Genomic DNA, 21,653 nt, shown 5'->3' on the forward strand with positions numbered 1-21,653 from the left:
ACAAGCTCTTCACACCTCGGCAAGCCTCAGACATGCTAGAATAGGGAAGTCGGTAGCCAGTATCTGAGCACTGTCTGGCTTGCCTGATTTGCATTTGAGATCGCTCCCTCGGGCAGGAAGTGGGGCCAGCTAATGACCAAACGGTGTCCACTCTATCTCCTAATCAGTGCTTGAATTTCTGGGCCCCCTCTCCCTCCCCACTGCCACCGTTCATTCAAGCCACCACTGCCGCCCCGCTGGGTTATGGCAATCTCCGCCAGCCTGAGCTTCCTACCTCCAGACCTACCTGGCCATGAAGCCAAAACAGAACCACAAAAGGGTGCCAAGTTAGCCAAGGAAGGACAGACACAAGCCCCAACACTCCCCAGAGCAACGACTGGGGAGAGGTGGGAACCACTGCAGCGGGTCTGGACAAATCTAGAGAAAGTAAAGCCGCAGGGGAGCGAAGACCCTGAACAAAACCTGCGCGTGTAGCAAACGCAGGCTGCCTGCGTCTGCCCTGGGGACAGTGCCCCGGGAACAGATGTGGACAATGCTCATCGGCTCTGCTCCCTGGTTCCCCGGTCCCCCTGGGGTTGGGGCTCCCATTAGAGGAGATTGGCTGGCTCCGGTCACCCTCTGCCCTGGCCTGGCCTGGCCTTGCCGAGATGAGCCCCAGGCAGGCCTTGGGCAGGGAGGAGACTCCTCACATGATTCGGCGTAATCCTCCCTCTCCCTTCCGAGCTGCCTGCTACAGACAGAGCGCAACAGAAATGCAGAGGAATCGGGGCCCATTGTGGGCCAGAAGGGCCCTGCTGTTCAGCATCATTGGGGCCATGGGACACCTGCCTTCCCCGGGTACCTCCCTGCCCCAGCGTCTCCCGAGGGCCACAGGTAGGTACCCACTGCGGCCCAGCACCTGCTGCTGAAACCCCCCTGCGTGTACCGATGGAGGTAAGGGAAATGCTCTCAAGACTCCCTTTTGCTTCTGCTCCCTGCTGAGCTTGCTCTAATTTTTAGCATTTGGAAGCATAGCCGAGACCTTTCCTCCCTCCTCCTGGAAGCTTTTAAAGACAGCTCTGGAATAATTCACAGAGATCAAGACGTAGGCGGGCCTCCGGTTTTATTGTTTGAAACTTCATCCTGGGGAAAAAAAATCTTTCACCCTAAAACTCTGCTGTGGCAGATGATTCTTTGCAGGCAGGCTGGAGGACTACCTAGGCTCTGAAATGAGAAAATGAAATTGTACAGATTAGAAATATTTAGTTACCAGAGACATGGTTTCTCCTGGGCATGGCAGGGGGGCTTGGAATTCCCCTTTAGATATAGATATGAAAAGCGATTTAACAATTTCTTCTTTTTGTCTATCATCAGTTTATGTCATTAAAACATCTCCTTCCGATCCAAAAGGTTGATTGTTTTAAGGCTCTCCAGCTACATTACTTTCAGAAGTGTCTCAGACGCTTTCACTAGGTTCTTAAAATCCCACCCAGATATGCCACGGGTTTAAGAAAAAGCTTCGCATGAGCTTGAAATGTGTGACTCCAACATTCTTCAAACTTTCACCTTCTTTTCCTCACCAGGAAATAGCACCCAATGTGTTATTTCTCCATCATCTGAGTTTCCCGAAGGGTTTTTCACGAAACAGGAGCGAGCAGACGGAGGCATCATAATCTACTTCCTGATCATCCTTTACATGTTCATGGCCGTGTCTATTGTCTGTGACGACTACTTCCTGCCCTCCCTGGAGATCATCAGTGAATGTAAGTGGCCGGAGAACTCTCCTATAGCCTTCCAAGAATAGCTGTGTTGCACAGATGTGGCACGGCTGTGTCTGAAATAGCTCACATCAGTCTCACCTGGTACTGTGGAGTCCCGGGTCTTACGGAGCTAGCTGGGGGTGGTTTCTCATGGTAGTTAGTCAGAGTTCGCATCCATAGCTATTAGTTTGTATAGTGCCAGTCTCCAGAAACCTATTTGCCTGCTGCGCTGTCCAGCCCGTTCCAACATTTCACACGTATGCATTTGATTCGTACTTCTAATACAATGCAACTTCTGATATTTGCCATTTGGTTCTTCGAAAAATGTCACATTTTTCTTTTGAATTTCACATTTTTGAAAAAAGAGATAAATGATAAATAACTGTGATCAAGGTCCCCCCCCCTCGCCTCCCTCCTCTCTCAGCATCCTGCCATTAAAGAAAGGAGTTGATACTCAAGAGCCAACAAAGAAATAAATCCTGCATCCTATGAAAAGTGACTCAAGCTCAGGATAATTTGTACATTCGGTTATTAAAAATTAAGCTAGGTTTCTGGTTTCTGCAAGTAGGATCAGCCACTCCAATGCCCTGAGTTGTAGTCCTCCAGCAGCGGACATTGCCCAGAATTTGGAGTATAGACTGGCGTGCTGGTCCCTAAAATCAGGACATCCGTGATGTTTATGCCATGGAAGCAAAAGAAGCAGCACTTCCAGCCTCTGTGTCCTACTTGGTGAAGTGGCTCCCTGCGCTCATTCCAAAGACAATCGTAAGGATTGGGTTTTCTATTGCATATTCTTGGGACCGCACCGAAACACCAGCATCCTCAGCCACACACACACACACACACACACACACACACACACACGCATTTTTCTAGAACATGAATGTCAACTCCCCCTTTTCCCACCACCCTAGGCCCCATCCCCTCTTCACCCCAAAGTGTCTTATTTTCTCCTTTGCTCACAGCAGTACGGCAGTATCTGTGGGACCCAGCAACAGACATCCTAAAGATAATAATAATTTAGTGCAGGTATTATTTAACTTGAGTAGATGCAAATGCATGCATTTTCACATTTATATGCTTCACGTTGACATTTTGATAGTTTCTTTGCTATATGTTGTTACTTTAACTTTGTTTTCACTAAATGCAAATTTTTTAAAAGGGAAGAAAATGGTAACCCTACCTATATTTCTGTCGCCCCAAGATCCTTACAGTTAACACTTGGTACACAGTATTTCCTTTCAGTCTTTTGAACCTAGATAGGTAGACAGACAGACGGACAGACACAGAGAAAGAGAGAGGGGGAGGGAGGGAAAGGAGGGAGGGAAGAGAGCCTGAGACCTTTACTTTTGTTCATATAATACTTGATTATTCACATTTCCCCACGCCATCGCTCTTCACAAACGTGATTTCCAAGGTGGGATGCTGGTCTGTGATCCTATGAATGATCTGAACACCCAGAGGCGTCACTTGCTGTAGGCATCCAGTAGAAATGTGCTATGTTAAACTATAGTCATGTTGGACGTGTGATTTGTTTAAATTTTTTGTTTTGAATACCGTTACACCCATACTTGTATAATTACATGCACACTTCTCTGGTCACTCTCATTAGGAGAGTCAACCTATTTTAAGCCTCATTAATTGCCAAAAAACATTCTACAAAGGATGTCTCCGTTTAAACCTCCTTGATAAACCTCAAGAAAATATCACTTTCACTGTCTTTGTCAATTACTATAAACTAGAATTTCATTCTATAAACCTTGTATTTATCATCTTATTTATGGAGTTGAGAAAATATATATATGTACATATATACATATATATATGTACATATATACATACACATATATATATATATTTTTTTTTTTTTTTTTGGCACCAGGGATCAAACTCAGGACCTTGTGCTTGAGAGGCAGGTGCCATGCCACTGAGCTAATTTCCTGGGCCCCCATATTCTTTGGGAAAAGAATGAAAAGTCAATATTGTTCATTGATTTTTTTTCAAGACACAAAATATAAAAAGATTATCTAGTATAATTTCTATACTGTATGATTTTCACAGTTTGTTGTTTCCTTTTAATTTTGTGTTTGTCACATTGAAGTTTAAATATTTAAGTAAATTTATAACTCTTCTATCATTCCTTGTGGCTTTATATTTAGATCATTTTATCACGAGTTCCAAAAGTTGTCATATTTTCTTTCACTTATACTTTTTTCCCTATTTTTATTTCTTCCACTGAAATCTTGTCTTGTAATAGAATATAATACCATGGCTCAATCTGGCCAATTTTCATATACTTAGTTTATATATTTGTATCTGCTTGTATAATTCCAACTCTGTTCTAACAAATTTATTCATGAGTCTGTTCCACACATTTAATTACAAAGTGTACAAAACTAAAAATTTTAAATTTTCATCATTTACCATTAAGAAATTTAAATTCCAAAGTATGATACACATTCTAAACAATGATAGACACGCAACAATGGCAGGACTAAAGGAACAACTCCATGGAAAATTTTTGTATACAAAGAGTCATCTTGGGAGTGGTTAAATAAATAAATAGGAAAATTGTTATAGCCCTACAAAAGGAACTGCTGCATAAAATCTAGATCGTGACTTCGAAATAATGTTCATTAAGTGACTCCATATGTCTATTGTGATGACTTCCATCTTGCCACTTGTGAGATTGCCCTGAAACCTCATTAGCAAACACGTGTTTCTCCAGCGAATCACTCTGCCATAAAATATAAGGCAGCAGCTATTATGCATGTGATTTACGGGCTCCACGCCACTGCCAAGTCTTCAGTTGTTAAGAATTGACCCTGCTCTTGAAAATCGAAAATACCAGCCAACAAAATGAGATTGAAACAGCGCTGGCTCAATTTCTTTTGAAATGCCTATGCATTAATTCTGTCATTTCTCTCTTCAAGGTCTAGCATGGTTTCATCCATACTACGACATCAACAATAAAAACACAGCTCCCTACAATGCATTTATGCCTGCAGAAACTGACTTGGGGAGAATTCACCGATGTCCTCTTTCCCCATAGTCCTTTAATGAGCATTGAGTTGTCATCACTTTGCTCATTTTATCAGCTAATAAGTATTAATATAATCCTCAAAGCAGTTTAGTGAGACTTTCCACAGTGGACTGGAGTTAATTTGTCAACGGTGCATCCATACATCTATACGCACATGCAGTCTCATTTAGTCATCCCAAAAATCCTACAGTAGAGACTACGTGATATATTAGTTCTACTGATGAGATTTTGGCTGGGAGGGTAGGCAATTTCTCAAGACCAGAGCCCATACACAGCAAAGTCTTGATTTGTCTCATGTCAAAATTCAAATGTGATCCTACTGTATAATTTTACACTTCCTTATTTGAGATTAGCTGCTATAACATGGTTACTTCAGAAGATCTGTTCTATTTGAGCAATTTTACGAGGAGTTTTTCTCCCAAGGGCATTGAAATTTTTTACAAAAACATAAATCAAACCCCGACTGTGACTATGGAGGAAGTATATGACAAAATAGAGGGGATACACTGAATTATTTACAAGTCAGTTTGGGCTTTTGGCAACCTTAGAAAGGGTTTTTAACTAATGTTATAAACACTTCCCCATAATAATTAGGTCCTCGGGCCTAAACATTTTGTCTAAAATGCATAAGATCACAGAAAAGTGTCACGGAAATACGTATCATATATGATGTAGTTAGGTTCTGTGGGGTGCATCCTGAGTGCCAGCCAAGAACGGGATGTAGGTCCCTGGCTCACCCCAGCCCCACCACTCTACCACTCCACCCTCAAGTTACCACGAGGGCTCGGCTCACTCTTCAGCAAAGGGAAGGCAAGAAGAGGCTCAGCAGCGGAGAGCCCAAGCAGGAGCAGGGCCGGAGGCCGTGGAGGGCACAGGCTCTTGCTGCTTACCTGGCAGGACCCCAGCTCATTCTGGCAAGGGCTTTGCACCATGTGTACCTATGTATGGTGGTCTTAGCAATTTCTCCTCAAAGATGCTGCCACCAGAGACTTCCAGCAAGGATTATTTTTTCCTTCTCTTTGCTCTACCCATGATCTTAAGTCACACAGTCTCTTCTCCACCCTTCAACCCTGGAAAAGCACTGCACTTCTCTTTACTGAGACATTTTTCCATCATCTTAATTTGTGAGATCATTACAAGACAACTGCTGCTATATACCCCTCCTCCAATCCTATCAGCTTTTTCTTTTTCCCCCATTAGGCTCAGTAAGGAAAAAGAAAAAGCTAATGGTATGTTCTGAACACAGAGGGCTAACATGCAATTGCTTATATTATGCAGGGAAAAATATATCACACTCTGGTTGTACACTGCAGTTTATGTTTCAAGAAAACTGGGTTCTGTGGTGGGAAAAGGGTTGGTGATTCTGGGAAAGGAGTTAAGAGAAGTGATTAGAAAGGGCCACTATGTGAGACGGAGTTTGAGCCCAAGAACCTAGAGGTACTGGGGTAAGGAACAAAGCCCAGGGGATGGCCCATCCTCTCCGCAGCTGTGCTACTCTACTCAGGAGATGCTCTGAGGGGCAGGAATAAAGGACCCTCTGTGACCTATGGACCTTCACCTTAGATCCTCGTATTTGGTTCACGAAGTGAGTCACATTATGTTGTAGACAGAGCTGGTACTGTTAGCTTGGAAGCTTTTGTCACTCTTCCTCTAAGTTAATCTGCTCGCTGAATAGTCTATGATAAGGCTGAGAATCTTCATAGGATCAGAAGGGAGGAACACAGCCATCGTACACTCCAGCCACACACGTGACACAGTCGGCAGTGTCCACCTTGGGCTGGGTTCCACTCCCTGCTCTGCCATTACTAGCTCTGTGACCTTGGGCAAGGGCTCCACTTCTCTCTGCCACGCTCCATCAGCAGGGAAACCGGCCTGGTGTAGGTCTCCATTCAGGAGCTCTGTGCAAAGCACATGAGGAAATGAGAGAAAAGTACTTACACAAGGACCTAGCACACAGGAAACAGTCACCGAGTGTTCACAATTCCTCAAGCACAGACTACAAAGGTTAGACTCCTTCACCCAGGGGAGATAAAAGTGGATGTGGTGATCAAAGAAATATAAATATGTTCCGAGCAAACACCAAATCTATGCTGTGTCTGCTAGAGCTTGAAACCCTAGTTTAAGGTAAATAAAAGTATGTACTGTTTCACAAGGTAGGAAGTAAGCTTATGAAACCATTTATTGTATTTTGTCTAATAATCATGTGGCAGCTGTACATTATACCTTAAATCTCTCTGAAATAGTTTAAAGTTCCTTTTATCTTTTATTAGCATCCATACCATGTTATTCCCCTTCTAGAAATCTTGATTTAAAAAGTGATACCTTTAAATTATATTTAAGTATAAACTAATACATAACTACATTAAAATCCAAATAAGACTATTACCTCTTATCTCTTAGTTCAGTGTAAAAGAAAACAATGTCCTTTTGATTGGTAAAGAGTATCTCATAGGTACTGAACTGTCATTTGGAGTAGCTTTCTTTAAATTTTTTCAAGATATCTGCATTTTTAAAAACTTGAGAATCTCTAAAGATTCATCATTTGACATAAGCCAAATTCAACAATAAGCTTGCTATAAAACTTTTTTTAAATGTCACACTAGTAGGCTATTCGATTAGAAATTCTAATTCCTGCACCATGATGATATTTTTGACTTATATCTTAAGTAAAAATAAGTTTTGTAAGAATAGGAGAAAACATACTTTAATGTTTAAATGTTATTTATTTTCACTCTTTCTACTGTTTTGTGTTTCAGCACTAGACAAAAGTTTTAATTCCAGGAAAAATTGGTTCTAAATTGATGAAACTGGGAGTGGAATAACCCTGAGTTTGGCATTTGGGTAGCCTATAGTTTCAGGGGAATGTTTGGGTCTTAATCCTCATGAAATTTACAGAGGCAAAAGCTTCCCAGGGAACAAAGATTCTAAGAACCAGCTTCTTCCCTTTACATGGGCACTCCGGCTCCTCAGAGCACTGTCTTCTTTGTTGTTCTTCTCTGATCCAAAGTGTAGTCCCCTTGAATCCCATTTTTTTGTAGTCCCCTTGAATCCCATTTGAATCCACACCAGGCACTCAGCTCTAAATGAGTGCTGAGGCATCTGCATGACCAAGCTGCCATTGCAAGGACAAGCAATCGCCGCAACAGTGACGCAGCTGCCCATTCATCACTTTACCCATTTGGGCAGCCAGAAGAGCACTTTCTGCATCAAGAGGATCTAGGCTCCCACCCACCTCTAACCTCAGGCAAGCTGTGGAGCCCAAACTCAGGTCACTGGGAGGACTGGAGGTAAAGTGTCTTGTGTATTCTAAGGGCACGGGCAGGTGGAAATCCACTGTAATGTTAGAGTCGTTAGACTGAGGACAGAAGTCCTATTTGTAGTATAATCAGTTTCAGAATTCATTCTTCATAGCTCAGACAAAATATCGTGTAAATATAAGGTAATCAGATTGTTTTTATTTATTCTTAAAATACTACAGAATATACAGATATATAGATATATACAGATGTACATTTACTATTTCAATGTTGATTTTACTCAAAATATTTCTAGAAAAACACTTGAAATCTATTTCAGCACCAGTTTTATCAAACAAATAAAAAAACATAGTTGCTGTCACATTTCATTTTGAAACCTAAATAGAATTATTCAGCATGACTACACATCCCAGTCACTAGAGTTGAGCGGCTTTTTACTGTTTAATATTCTCACAAAACAAAACAAGTTTGCTGACTTTGTAAGATTGTCCCAAAGGTCAGTCACCAAATTTTGTGTGGCCTGTGGCTATAACTGTACCAAATGTGCACTGTGGAAAGGACTAGAAATACATCAAAACTTAGAGCAGTGATCAAAGTATGTGACTGTTCTTCCCTCCATTTCCCCGTACCTTCCAATTTTCAGTAAGGTAGGATTGTTTTTTATTGTTAATGGAACTTAATTACAATAAAAAGAGGTACAGAGTCTTGAAGCAATTTGGAGTCTACATTTTGAGTAAAGAAGAAAAATTGGGGGTAAGCAATTGTGCAGTACAACCCCCCATTTTTAAATAAAATGTTTTTATCAAAGTACTGTCAGACAAGAATTCAGGACTGAGTTTCAGTTTAATACCCTTCAAAAGCCATCATAAGCTCTCCAGCAGGTATCAGGAAAGAACACACCTAAGAGAAAAGTCTGATGAATGACAGCCCAGGACCTGCTCATGAAGTTGTGCTTCACATACACAATGTGGTGGTACACAAGGCTGTAAGGCAAACTCACCTTGGTTATTTGTACTACATCCTGAAGGAGCGTGATTGCTCTTTTAGAGTAATAGAGAAAAAAGAGTAATTGCTGTGGAGAAAAAAAAAACCTCACTACAATTTAGCTTTAATAATAAACTACAGCAGAGAGAAATGCTACCCAAAGGTCGAAGAAGACAAAGCCAATCTATTCTAAAGTTCAAAAGTATAAAGCATTTTACAAAATGGTCTTAGAGCCTTAAGATATAACTTGTTAAAATATCTTGAAGTTTTATTCACCCATCTATACAGTATATCTCCTTTCATAATTCAATTAGGGCCCAGTGAATAGAAACAAGCTAATTCCCAGTACCTTTTGAGACTGGACATGTCCTAAAGGGCCACCTTATTTCCCTGCCTTGCACAGCCCAGCAGATCACATTTCTCCTCGAAACAGAATTTTTCTAATGAAGCAGTCTTCAGCTGCCCCAAGTTTGGACCATTAGTGTAAGATAAAGCATTGTCTTCAAAAATCAATTTTTCCCACATATTAGCTAAGCCTGATTGGAATTGGGAAGACAATTCTTGATAATAACCAGCAGTGCTGCATTTATAAATCCTCTGAAAATGCATGCTAGAAACTCCCCAAGTATTCCTGACTCACAGAACAAGTTTACCCCTGGGGAAAGAATGGAATAGGAGCAGCTACGGTGCTGGGTGCTAGCATTATGCAGCAGGGGGGTTGATAATTCAGTCGTCCACCAAGTTATACTTGCCTGCTTAAGTGTCATCGGATTTCAGCCTTGGACTGGCCTTAGAATCAATAGACTCAGGCTTATGCCCACTATAACTGCCCATTTTAAGAGCCTTACTAGCCACACAACTCAGTTACTTTTACTTCCAGGACCTGTTTGGTTTTTGTTTTCCCGTGCGGAGGATTAAACCCAGGTCCTCACACAGTCTACACAGATCTACCACTGAGCTGCACCCCAGACCCTCAGCCTCTTTCCTTATCTGTAAAATGTAAACTCCACCAATCATATCTGAGGATGACTGATATTGTACCTAGGGATTGTATATTCACTTCATTCCAAAGATGAAAAGGAATCTGCTTTTCTATGTCTAAATTTTTATGGCCAGTTGTAATATGAATGTGTAATTTGTATTTAAGTGCATATATGTCCTGTAATGTATACATACACATAGTCTGGAAACTAAATGAACATAGGACAGAGTCATCCTTCAGTACCTCCAAGAGATTCATTCCGGTACTCCTCAGAGAACACCAAATTCTGGGGGTGCTCAGGTCCCCCCCATAACATGGCACACTATTTGTGTATAACCTACGTATAATCTACCTCTAACTTACACTGCCTCACACATACTCACACTGTCTCATGCCACAGAAATGTTATGTAGCTGTTTTACCCTACAGTTTAAGAAGTAATGACAAGGAAAAAGTCTACCCATTAGGACAGACGCAGTTTTCTCTCTGAATACTTCCAACATGGGGGTTGAATCTGAGGACCTGGGCCCTGTGGGGACAGGGACACGCCTTACAATCCCTTTAACCAGAGAAAGAACTGCAACCAAATGTAAGCCACACAGCTTTCCTCTTCGCTCACAGCTGTCAGGCATTTAAGTGACATCACCAATGGCAGAGAGGAATGGGTAAGAGGCCCTGGATTTGATAATTCTATCTCAAAAGAACATTTCCCAGTGGAAGTTTATTTGGGGCAAAACAGCTCAGACATCTTCTTCCCTCCCTGTTTCTACAATGTTACTTGTTTCTTTCACTACAATTAAAGCTCAGTGAGGGCAGGGACATTTGTTCACTGCCCTATCCCCAGAACATAAAGCAGCAAAGGAAATACAGAAAGTGTAACATAAATTAACAATAGCCAGGCAATTATCTGTAGATATTTAACACATCAACCCAAAACTAATGGCTTAAAACAGCAATTATTTTGTATTATCTCTGAATAATGGCCCAGCCTTGGAAATATTACAGCTTCTATTAGTCAAAGCAGTCAAAAGGTTCACTCAGGTTGAGCAAGAGACTCTAGTTTTCTTTATTTCCCCCTCCTCCTGGTGAGATGGGGCTCAAACCGGGGGCTTCATTATGCTAAACAAGTGCTCTACCAACTGAATTCCGTCCTCTTTTCTTTTTAAACACGGAATAGAAAGGTCCTGGAAAAATACATGGAGTGAAAATATTGTAGGTACTGTATTTTGTAGAGTTCACTCTGCCCTAACAAGAAACAAAAACTCTGTAAGAATCTGTAAGGTCATAGGCCAGAGTCCCAGCAGAGAGGTGATGGAGGAGGAGGAAGCTGAGAGCGGCAACAGGTGTTGGTCCTCAAGATGAAGACAAGGACACACCACTGTGACAGCAACAGAACAAGGCACACCAGAGTTGGAGGGCCAGGAAAGCAGAGGTGTCAAAAACTAGAGCTCGGTCATAGTAAATAACAGTAATCAACAGATTGCTGTCGAGATGCTGTAACCTAGGATGGAAAATTTCATGCCTAGCACGCTACTTCTGCGGGTTGGCTTCATTTGCCAAGAAGCCTGGTGGGAGATTTTCAGCACAAGCTTGTCCTTGCCTTGCCTTCCTAAAGCAAAGATGGAGTTGCTTCTTCAACACAGCCTTCTCTTCTTCCTACAGTGGGTCCCTCAGCACTAACAGTGAAGGGCCAAAAACATGTTGAGACGCTCATGACATCAGTGAAGTTAATGTATGTGTGCGCTTAAGTCTGGAGGATATACACAAAATTACTTGAATGGTAGTATTGTATTTTCTAGTATTTCTTAAAGTTTTAATAGATCAATGCTTCAAATGTATATTTATACACTATTTAAAATTAAATCTTGTCAAGCTTTAACTTCGTTAGTAATTAATGTTGATACTGCAAATGTGTGAACAAGCCTGAGCTTCATTTATAGACCATAACTAGCGACATCCACTTTTCTCTTCTGTCCAGTTGGGGCAGGATTCCCAAAGTAGCTTAGTCTTTAAAGAACTCAGTGTTGCTCCTTCTACCTGTCTACAGCTGGGAATCTTCGCTGGCTGGAAACAAGCCCCGTCTTGACACCTGGGATGGCACAGCAGCGCCATGGCTTTCTCCCCCTTCCTGTAGAAGCATTCAGCGATGACTCCGCAAAGAAAGCAGCGCACTCGATTATTCCCGTTTTCTAACCGGCCCGTTTTCTTTTCCAGCTTAGTCCTCGAGAAGCTAAGTCTTACGTATTAGTCTTATGTGATGCTACAGCCTTGCATGTCTGTAATATTTAGCTAAGAAAACATATCCTTTCCCTTGTCACTTTCTCAGGCATAATAATCATTTCATTTATCCTCAGCCCTTGGATTATCTCAGGATGTTGCAGGTGCAACTTTCATGGCGGCAGGCAGCTCAGCGCCTGAATTAGTTACCGCTTTCCTAGGTAAATATTGCTCCTTATGCTTCCTGCTTACTCAATGTAATTTTATTTTTCTTCAAGTTAACACTAACTTAGCAGCCGCTATCTTGCTAATAGGTATATTTATCACAAAGGGAGACATCGGCATTAGCACTATTCTTGGATCTGCAATTTATAATCTCCTTGGCATCTGTGCAGCCTGTGGCCTGCTTTCTAATGTGGTAAGAAAACATTATTTAATAAAATGCATCATCTTGACGAGTTATAAAAACAGTTGCTTATTGGCCAGGGTGAACAAACAAAGCACTAGTAATATATTCAATCAAATTTATTCCACAGAAAAACATTTATTCAGTTTATTCCAATTGATGAAATCAAGGTATGGTTAGAAACAATTGTTCCTTCCAAATTCATTTCCTCTAAGCAACATGCAAAAGGTAACAGCATCTTAAGCACACACACATAGCCCTAGCATTGTACCGTGCATCACCCTAGATCCCTCACACCAACTGTCCCCCACAGGCCGCGCCACTGTCCTGCTGGCCCCTCTTCAGAGACTGTGCAGCGTACGCCATGAGTGCAGCAGCAGTTTTTGGCGTGATATTTGACAACCAAGTGTACTGGTAAGCTAGAAACCACTGTTCCTCTCACGTAAAACCTAACTAGAAAGGAGTTTCTGAAATCTGAGGGCTCAGTTGTCTCGATGCAGACATCGCTGCGGTCATGACACGCCCTTTCACACAATATCCCCACAGTTGCTGAGCTAACTTTCAAACGAGCACCACATATCTATTAGGTGTCGACCATTATGCTGGTATCTAAAAGACACTAAAACATGGCCACCTATGTCATGTCTTACATTAACTCCGGAGGACATGAGAAAAACAGAAAACAAGCGGAACTGTGCTCGAGAGAGCGCCACAACTTAGCAGCACCAGACAATATCTGCTACCAAGAAACTTAAAATCTAGCAGGGAAGATAACTGCTAAATTAGTCATCCCGATAGCTGGTCCATCTTCCACAAACAAACCACATTAGCATAGAAAGGATCTTTCTGGAATCAGCAGCCTGCAAGGGACGGTGACTGTGGACATACCCAAGCTCATGAACGCCCCTACGTTAGGAAAATCCGGAACTCTGTCATTCAGGGGCAGTGGAGCCATTCTCTGGCTCTGACACAAAAATGTAAGTTCAAACGGAGCATCATCAGCTAGTTATAGTTGAGTACAAAGTCAGAGCACAGGCAAACAATTTTCAGGGTTCTATGTTGCAATTAGTGAGATGATCTTTGTTTTCTTGTGAATGTAAGCCCAATTCAGCTACATTAAAGTCATCAAAAAAAATCTCTATATGGCAAGCAAAACAGCCCATCCAATGTTTAACATATCTTGAATATTTTCAAAGTTCTTAAACCAAAAAGCTTGAGTATACACAGCTGAAAAGATTTATGTATATTCTTTTATAATTATTTCATCTATGGGGGAAGACTACATAAAAGAACTGAAGCAGAAAATGCCCATTACAACTCATTATTTTATTTTGAAAATCTCCAGTTTTTACTTTCAAGGCACTTTTTATGCCTAACATATGGAAGGAATCCGCAAAGGTAGGTAATGGATTGATAATCCTGCTTTTAATACAAAATGTCAGGCTTTTATCAAAGAGTTACAATGATGCTATAACCAAGTATAGACAAAAATCTACAAAAGTATGTACAAATGTTTCTTTGTTTTAATGCTACTTTTGTTAGAACATTATCAGAAGGATACCATCTGAGTTAGAGATGTAGCTCAATAATGCAGTACTTCCTTGGCATGCACAAGGCACTGCAAAAAATGAGTAAAAGATATGAAAAAAACACACTTTAAATTTAAAAACAAAATTTCTCTTTAATTTCTAGGTATGAAGGAAGTTTACTGCTTTTGATATATGGACTCTATGTCTTGGTGCTGTGTTTTGACATTAAAATCCAGCAATGCATTCTAAGGAAATGCAGTCCTTGCTCCACATGTCTTGCCAAAGCAATGGAGGTGAGAGGCGAGCAGGTACTGATGGAATGGGAAGATGAGGGTCAACCATTCATTCGCCGGCAGTCAAGAACCGACAGTGGGATATTTCATGAGGACTCTGGTTACTCCCAGCTCTCTCTAAGTTTACATGGCCTCAGTGGAGTTTCTGAAGGTAATAACTACAGCCTTCCCACCAGTAAGTCTATCCACCAGGAAAGTCCTAGAGTCAGTCTCATTTCAACTTAGCAACTGCTGTGTACTTTTACTATGTAATACTGCAGAGGTTCAGACAGGAAGTTCCAGTCCTTATGGAGCTCCCAGTGTTATTTAAATAAGATAAACTGTAGTTCATAAATGGAACAGATAAAATATAAAATCTGGCAGTGACAGATTAACAGAGAGAAAGGATCATTTAACTGAACTTTGTAGAACGTTACAACCGATAAGTGAGAGGAACGGTCTGTGTACTGAGGCCAAGGAGACAAGAGCAAAAGGCCCACTGAAGTACTTGCATAAATGAGCCCAGGCAGTTCATGCTTGGTAAGGAAGCAGAGGAAAGCTGGATGGAAAGGAACGCAACAGGGGTCCTACGTGCTAGGGTATGAGTCTTGGAAGGTGTGTGAGAGCAATGTTATTAGAGCTGTACTTTATCAGGAATATCACCGGCAACAGTAACCACAGAACCTAAACACGGGTCAGAGATGGGGGTCTATAAGAGGCTGTGTGCGGCACAGCTGGAGTGATTATGCAGAAAGGCAGTGCAAAGCCTGAGACCATGCAGAGGAAGATGACCAAGGGACTGCAGGGGCCAGGAAAGGGGTAGAAAACCCCAAAGTTAGTCTTGACTGTGAACAGAGGAACACTCTTTACTAAACTGGCAATTCAAGACAAGGGACTGGGTTGGAGGAAAAGAAAAATGAAACAGAAACAGCTGAGGTTTAAGCATCATGTGAAGCAGCAGCAAAACATTCTGATAAATGTGTTCAGTGGAAGTCAAACTCAGCTATGCCTAGAAGTTTAAATTTATGAGTCACTTTAAAAAAAATGGCTGCATATGATTTTATTTTCATTATTTATTCTAAGTTACTACTTTAAAAAATTAAAACATGCTTTTTCCTCTTCTTACAAAAATTAGTTTCTAGTCTTTAAAGTACAAGATGTATGTGTCTCTTAAGTTTTATAACCAGGAACTCAAGAGCCCATCCAAATTATTTTATTACATTCAAATTACATCTAATATTAACTAATGGCACATCGGTTGAGGCGCAGTAAACTTACATGTTATTTTACTAGCATTACTTGTAATGCGATTTGCTCTAAAGTATATTATTTTCTAAATGCCATACAAATTTTAAACAATTCCAAAATAAGTCCTCGTTTTTATCTCATGTATTGTTATTATCCCTGTCCTCCATTCTCTTTAAACAAATTGAATAAAAGGACACCCTCACATTGTATAAATTACATTGTAGGTTATATGCTAGTTCCTGTTGTCTAAAGGTTCTTTTTAGGAGCTGTCAAGAAACCAGAATTTAGTAAATGAAGTAATGATACAGACAAAAACTCACAGTAAGAGTTAGTGCACAATACGCAACTTGGGAGGAGTCTGCTATAACCATGCTACATCCCTGAACTATGCATTACAGCAGGGTAGGGCAGAGGTCTCATCAGTGTTGAAATGACAGGCAGCTTCACAGCCTGCCGGGCTGATGCCCAAGACAAAAAGTTCCAAAGACAATACATGGAGAGAAGCCAGAGAAACCAACTCCCACTTCATAAACACTGTCTCTAACCTATTTCAAAAATGGCCCATGACATTCTGACGGACTTAAGGCTCTAAACCAAGAAATGCTGATTGTGACATCATGCAGTGTTTGCCCTAAAGTTTCTTCTTGCCAGATCTATCAGTAATGAGGTATTCAAATGCTTTAAATAGCCTTTTAAAAACTGACACAGCTAATTTATTTCAATATACCTCTCTAAATGGGCATTTCTAACTTAATTGGCCATTTGAGAAAACTCAAAACTGTTTAATTTTTCCACGACAGATCCACCAAGTGTTTTCCACATGCCTGAAGCGGACTTTAAAAGAATTTTTTGGGTATTATCCCTCCCTATCATCACATTACTTTTTCTAACAACACCAGATTGTCGAAGAAAGTTTTGGAAAAACTACTACGTGATAACCTTTTTCATGTCTGCACTATGGATATGTGCATTTACCTATGTCCTGGTTTGGATGGTCACTGTAACTGGTATGTATTTTAAATATAACAGGACAACAAGAAAACATTTTCATGTAAGAACAAACTACATATGTTCACTTAGAGAAGTCTAGGGAGCACTTGTCTTTCAGTAAGACAAGTGCTATTTACAAAAAGATTAAATGTAAATATAATAACAAATAACAAGATCATTCAGATTTTGTAAGTTGCACCTTACATATCAACTACATTCTCCCTATTACACAGCATGAAGTATAATTCAAGGAATCTTATAAATAAAATCAAATTCATAAAACTTTCTATTATGCTAATAAGTTACATTACTTGGAATTCACAATAAATAGACCTTACATACTGAATTCTATTCCATATATGAAAAACAGATTAAGGAGCCAGTGTTTTAGGAAAATAATGGGTGCTCACTGTTTAAACAGATTATATTTTATTTGGCCTCTCAATATGGCAACATAAATATAAAATTACTGAAAAGGATACAAAATAAAATTTCCATTTAGGTTTCTACTATCTTCATGACCAGGACTCACTATTATTGCTTGTTCATAGTTTTCTCTGATTCCCAAATGAAAAGCTGAATATAAACACAGACGGGGGAAGGGGTTCCTCTCAAAAAGGCTGCGCTGAATTGCCACACATCGGAGGACCATGTCTGCTGTAACTATTACGTGTGTGCCCCATCGCCCTGCCTGCTTTTATTCACGAAGTGTCCTGATCACAGTCCTCTCATTTACTTATGACTGCTCTCACACTGCACTGGTGGGGGCTTGATAACTGCAGAGAGCCTGCAAAGTCCACGTCATTACTATCTGGCCTTTCCTCCCCAAATCAGCTTACTGTCTTTCCTAACTTAATACATGTATTAGAAGAGCATGCTAGCAAAAAGCAGAATGTTTTGCTCTTTTTAATGAGGAAAATGAAAATGTCTAATTAGTTTGCATATTAAACCTATCCAAATTTTCTCAGAGCACATTTGATATTAAGAAAACAGGAAGAGAGTAGCCAGGGATTTAGCTCAGCGGATCGGTGGCCTCCCTTGCAAGAGCAAGGACCTGAGTTCAATCCCCAGTACAAAAAAAGAAAATAGAAAGAGCAAAATCAAGTAAAAGATCACAGAACAGCGCCTTAAGATGATAATGAATGGTGCCATTTATGTACATAGGAACTCTAGCAAAGTCAGTAACAAAACTTAACAACCAATTTCAATTCCAACACCAATATATAAGCATGGAGTAAGCTACTAATTAAGTTCATTAGCATTTTAAAAGAAATTTTAAAAAAAGATTTTAGCCACGTTTTCAATTACATTAAAAGAGCAGTCACATGTGCCCTTCCCTACCTTTCTTAAACTTTCCTGTTTCTGTTTCCAGGAAAAAATGTTGAATTGACATAAAATTTAACAGAAGTATTAATAAATTGGGACTGTATCTTAGAAAGACTCAAATAGAAAACAAGTTTCATTTTCATCAGATATATAGCTTTTACCCAGAAAACACTAAATTATGGTTATGTCACTAAAGCAGTTTTAAAAATGTATACATCTTAACACATCTATAGCTTAAAAATAGCTATAATTTGCTTAGCTCTAATACTTCAAATTTTTTTAATACAAGAAAATGATCAATCTCCTTAGCATATACCAAGCAATAGGCCTAATGATGCAACTACAGACATGTACAATTTCTGTAAGGGTAACAAGATGATTCCTCATTGGTAGAAATTTGGCTGCTAAGTATTTTAAAAATCTGTACTACCTGAGTTATCCATATTACCAACCTGATTCCAAATATTTTCCTAATTAAAAACTAAATACAGGGTAGGGGGGTAGTAGATATGATAAAAACAATATAAGTATTGAAACCTAGTATTTTGTAAAAATTAATAGGCACTCATAATAAAGGGAAAAGAGAAAAAATAATCTGAACATGCCCGTGGTTCTTTCTGAACAAGAGCCACCTGAAGTTCCTGCAGAGAATATAAGATGTGTAACGTGTAGTGTCCGTGTTACTGCAGGGGAAACACTTCAGATCCCAGACACCGTGATGGGCCTCACACTCTTAGCGGTGGGAACCAGCATTCCAGACACTGTGGCAAGTGTGCTGGTGGCAAGAAAAGGTAAGAAGTGAGGCCTCAACTCAAGCTGCAGTGCCCATTCTAGAAGGCTGGTTAAAATACACTGAGTCAAAGTAACTTTAAAACTACTTATTTCCTCATTCAACACACTTTTAAGAAAAAAAAAAAAAAGCGACTCGAGGGCAGGAGTTTACTACATAATAGCATATTAATTTCACTTAATCTAACCCCCATATAATAATGAAACATGCACTAAGTAGTAATTAACTATGTTCAATCAGAATGAAAAGCAACAAATAAGCTACATACCTTGTTGGAAAATGGTTTAATAAATAATTATTATTAAATAAATGTTAAGACTTTAAATACTAACTGAAGAAAAAGTTTAAAATACAAATTCAACAAGACGCAATCTAGTAACAATTTTCCAAAACTAACCAAAAACGAAAAAGTATCCAGTGTTTTTCTTACAAAGATTATTAATAAAATACAGTACTGGTATGCACATTTTAACAACATGCTTCTTGTCTGCAGGGAAAGGAGACATGGCCATGTCTAACATCGTGGGATCCAATGTGTTTGATCTGCTATGCTTGGGCATTCCCTGGCTCCTTCAAACTGCATTTGTAAACACATCGGCTGCTGTAGGTGTGAACAGCGTAGGACTCACTTACATAGCTGTCTCCCTCAACATTTCCATTGTTTTTCTTTTTCTAGCAGTTCACTTTAATGGCTGGAAATTAGACAGAAAGTTGGGAATAGTCTGCCTATTACTGTACATGGGGCTCACTACACTATCAGTTCTGTATGAACTTGGGATTATTGGAAATAATAAAATAAGGGGCTGTGGAGGTTGATTTTAATAGTGTTATGTGAAAAATGTAAATGGGAGTACAGAGAAGGAAAGATCCCTTTCTTCGTTTAAATCAAATAAAAACATCTTTAACTTTATAATCTAACACTTATAGCAATTCTTTATGCTAAAGAAAAGTACTTTAAAACCAACTGAAATCATATTCTGATTAGTCTGAGCCCTTCTTTTCACGAACAATTAGATTATAAAACCAAAGTTTTAAAAAAACCATCTATCTTTTACCTTACAATAACTTGGTAAGAGCTGGGGCAACTAGAACAAACCAACCCTACTACGTGATAATGAAAACAAGAAAATGGCTTACTTCTTTAAAAACAGTATAACCATTCATTTAAACTGAATGACCAGACTTGCTGTTTTTTGAAACCCAACATAAGATTAACAAATATCACAGTATATTTTTAACATTATACTGTGGAAAGCTGGTGGGAATTTTAAAAGTTCATTTTTTACAGCTTTTGTTAAGTATACAGTATTACTAAAACAACAAAAAAATGACTTTTACTAGAAGATTCAGCAAAAACAAATGAAGGAATGGTCCAACCGTAGTTGAAATTACGCATTACGATCTAAGCGGACATCAATTTCTCTGCCACTGATTTTGATGCCATTCATTATTCTGCAGGCCTTTTCAGCTGACTCTGGGGAGTCAAACCTGACTGTTCCACAGCCTTTTGACTTTCCATTCTCCATTTTTATTTCTGCAAACATTACATGACCTGTGAAAGAAAACGTTACAGAATTGTTAGTCATTTCATTCTACAGGCTTGAAATTCCTCATAGCCAATGAAATGATAATTTGGTTAGAAACATTAGCATTAATGATAAAAAATAATGAATCCTATGAGCATAACTATTTTATATTCTGAATTCAATACAATCCACATAAAGTAATAAATGTTTATTAGCATATATAAAATTTGAATTGGGATAAATCCTACCTAGGACTTGCCATGTTTTATTTTTGTTAAATTACTAATTTCTGCAGTGAATTTTTTTGCAGTTAACGCTACAGTAACTAGCACTAAAAGCCACCTACTCACCATGACCCATACATAGTAAACTTGCATGTATGATCAAAACCATTTTTAGAATAAATGGCTGCTCAGTGCTTAGTCTTCCTAATCCCTCTTCTTCCCTTTTATCCTCACTTTACTACTTTGTCCCCTACCCCAAAATCTAAGTTCTTTTGGGCCGCAAAAGGCTCTACCAATTCTGTTTTTCAACCTGAGTGCCAAAGCCACTCAGGTGATAGCGCCATTTGGACTCCCAAGTCTCAAGGATGAAATCAAATGTTATAGAAACAATCAATCCACAAAGGTAAAAACAGGATGTTCACAGCACAGCTCCAGGGTGGTTTCCATAGAGCAGTGGTTATCATGCTCTCCTAACACAGTATAAAGAAGAACCTTAGAGAAGCTTCATGGAGAAGGAAGAAAACCAACTAACTGTTCCTTGCACAGTTAATAGTGTTACTAACTCTAGATACTGGTATTTGAAGCAAATCACTATCATTTATCAAAATACAATGTGGCCATAAAAATCTATCATTTAAACCACAACACTTCGGAGAGTAAAAGGGGGAGCTACCAACAATTACACATCAGTAAGAGGTAAAAAATAAGGCCACCCTTAGGCACCTGGGATGCAGGATTGCAACCATCCAAACAGTTCACCAGGGTGGGCCATGACTACTTACCACCCTCCCCACTCTAGATGGACATCAAGCTAGAGGTCTTCAGACACTACAAATCAAGCAAGAAGACTTCACACAGCACAGCTGCAATATCACTATAGGCTAATTTTACTCTGGCAACCAAACCAGACAGCCAGACAAACGTAGTTCTGTGAAATGAAAAAGGAAAATGGGAGGGGAGTAAAAGGAGAGGTCCTTAGAGCCAGGGGTTTAGCTCAGTGGTGCCGCCACCTGCCTCAAAAGCACAAGGTCCCAAGTTTGATCCCCAATACTGAAAAAAAAAGATACATTGGGAGCTTGGGCACACATAGAAATGAGAGCCCAATACACAAATTTTTTTT

At 39.7% G+C, this 21,653-nt stretch overlaps 2 protein-coding genes across 2 annotated transcripts in view; one reads left to right on the forward strand and one right to left on the reverse strand.

Moving 5' to 3' along the window:
• Nucleotides 1–647: 647 nt before the first annotated feature.
• On the forward strand, nucleotides 648–19,599 carry Slc24a5 (solute carrier family 24 member 5). Its single transcript, XM_033765322.1, has 9 exons — nucleotides 648–873; nucleotides 1,563–1,742; nucleotides 12,360–12,443; nucleotides 12,537–12,640; nucleotides 12,942–13,042; nucleotides 14,321–14,601; nucleotides 16,478–16,684; nucleotides 18,683–18,784; nucleotides 19,277–19,599. Exons 1-9 carry the CDS (start codon nucleotides 648–650, stop codon nucleotides 19,597–19,599), a joined length of 1,608 nt encoding a protein of 535 aa, XP_033621213.1.
• Myef2 (myelin expression factor 2) overlaps nucleotides 19,399–21,653 on the reverse strand; it is a 38,183-nt gene continuing 35,928 nt past the window's right edge. Inside the window, exon 18 of the mRNA XM_033765323.1 lies at nucleotides 19,399–20,335. Within this exon, the coding sequence (XP_033621214.1) occupies nucleotides 20,172–20,335 (164 nt within the window). The 3' untranslated portion in view covers nucleotides 19,399–20,171. The remainder of the gene's footprint in view (nucleotides 20,336–21,653) is intronic.

The sequence above is a fragment of the Fukomys damarensis genome, unplaced genomic scaffold (assembly GCF_012274545.1).
Source record: "Fukomys damarensis isolate Sample0158 unplaced genomic scaffold, DMR_v1.0_HiC HiC_scaffold_17, whole genome shotgun sequence".
Classification (NCBI taxonomy): Eukaryota; Metazoa; Chordata; class Mammalia; order Rodentia; family Bathyergidae; genus Fukomys; species Fukomys damarensis.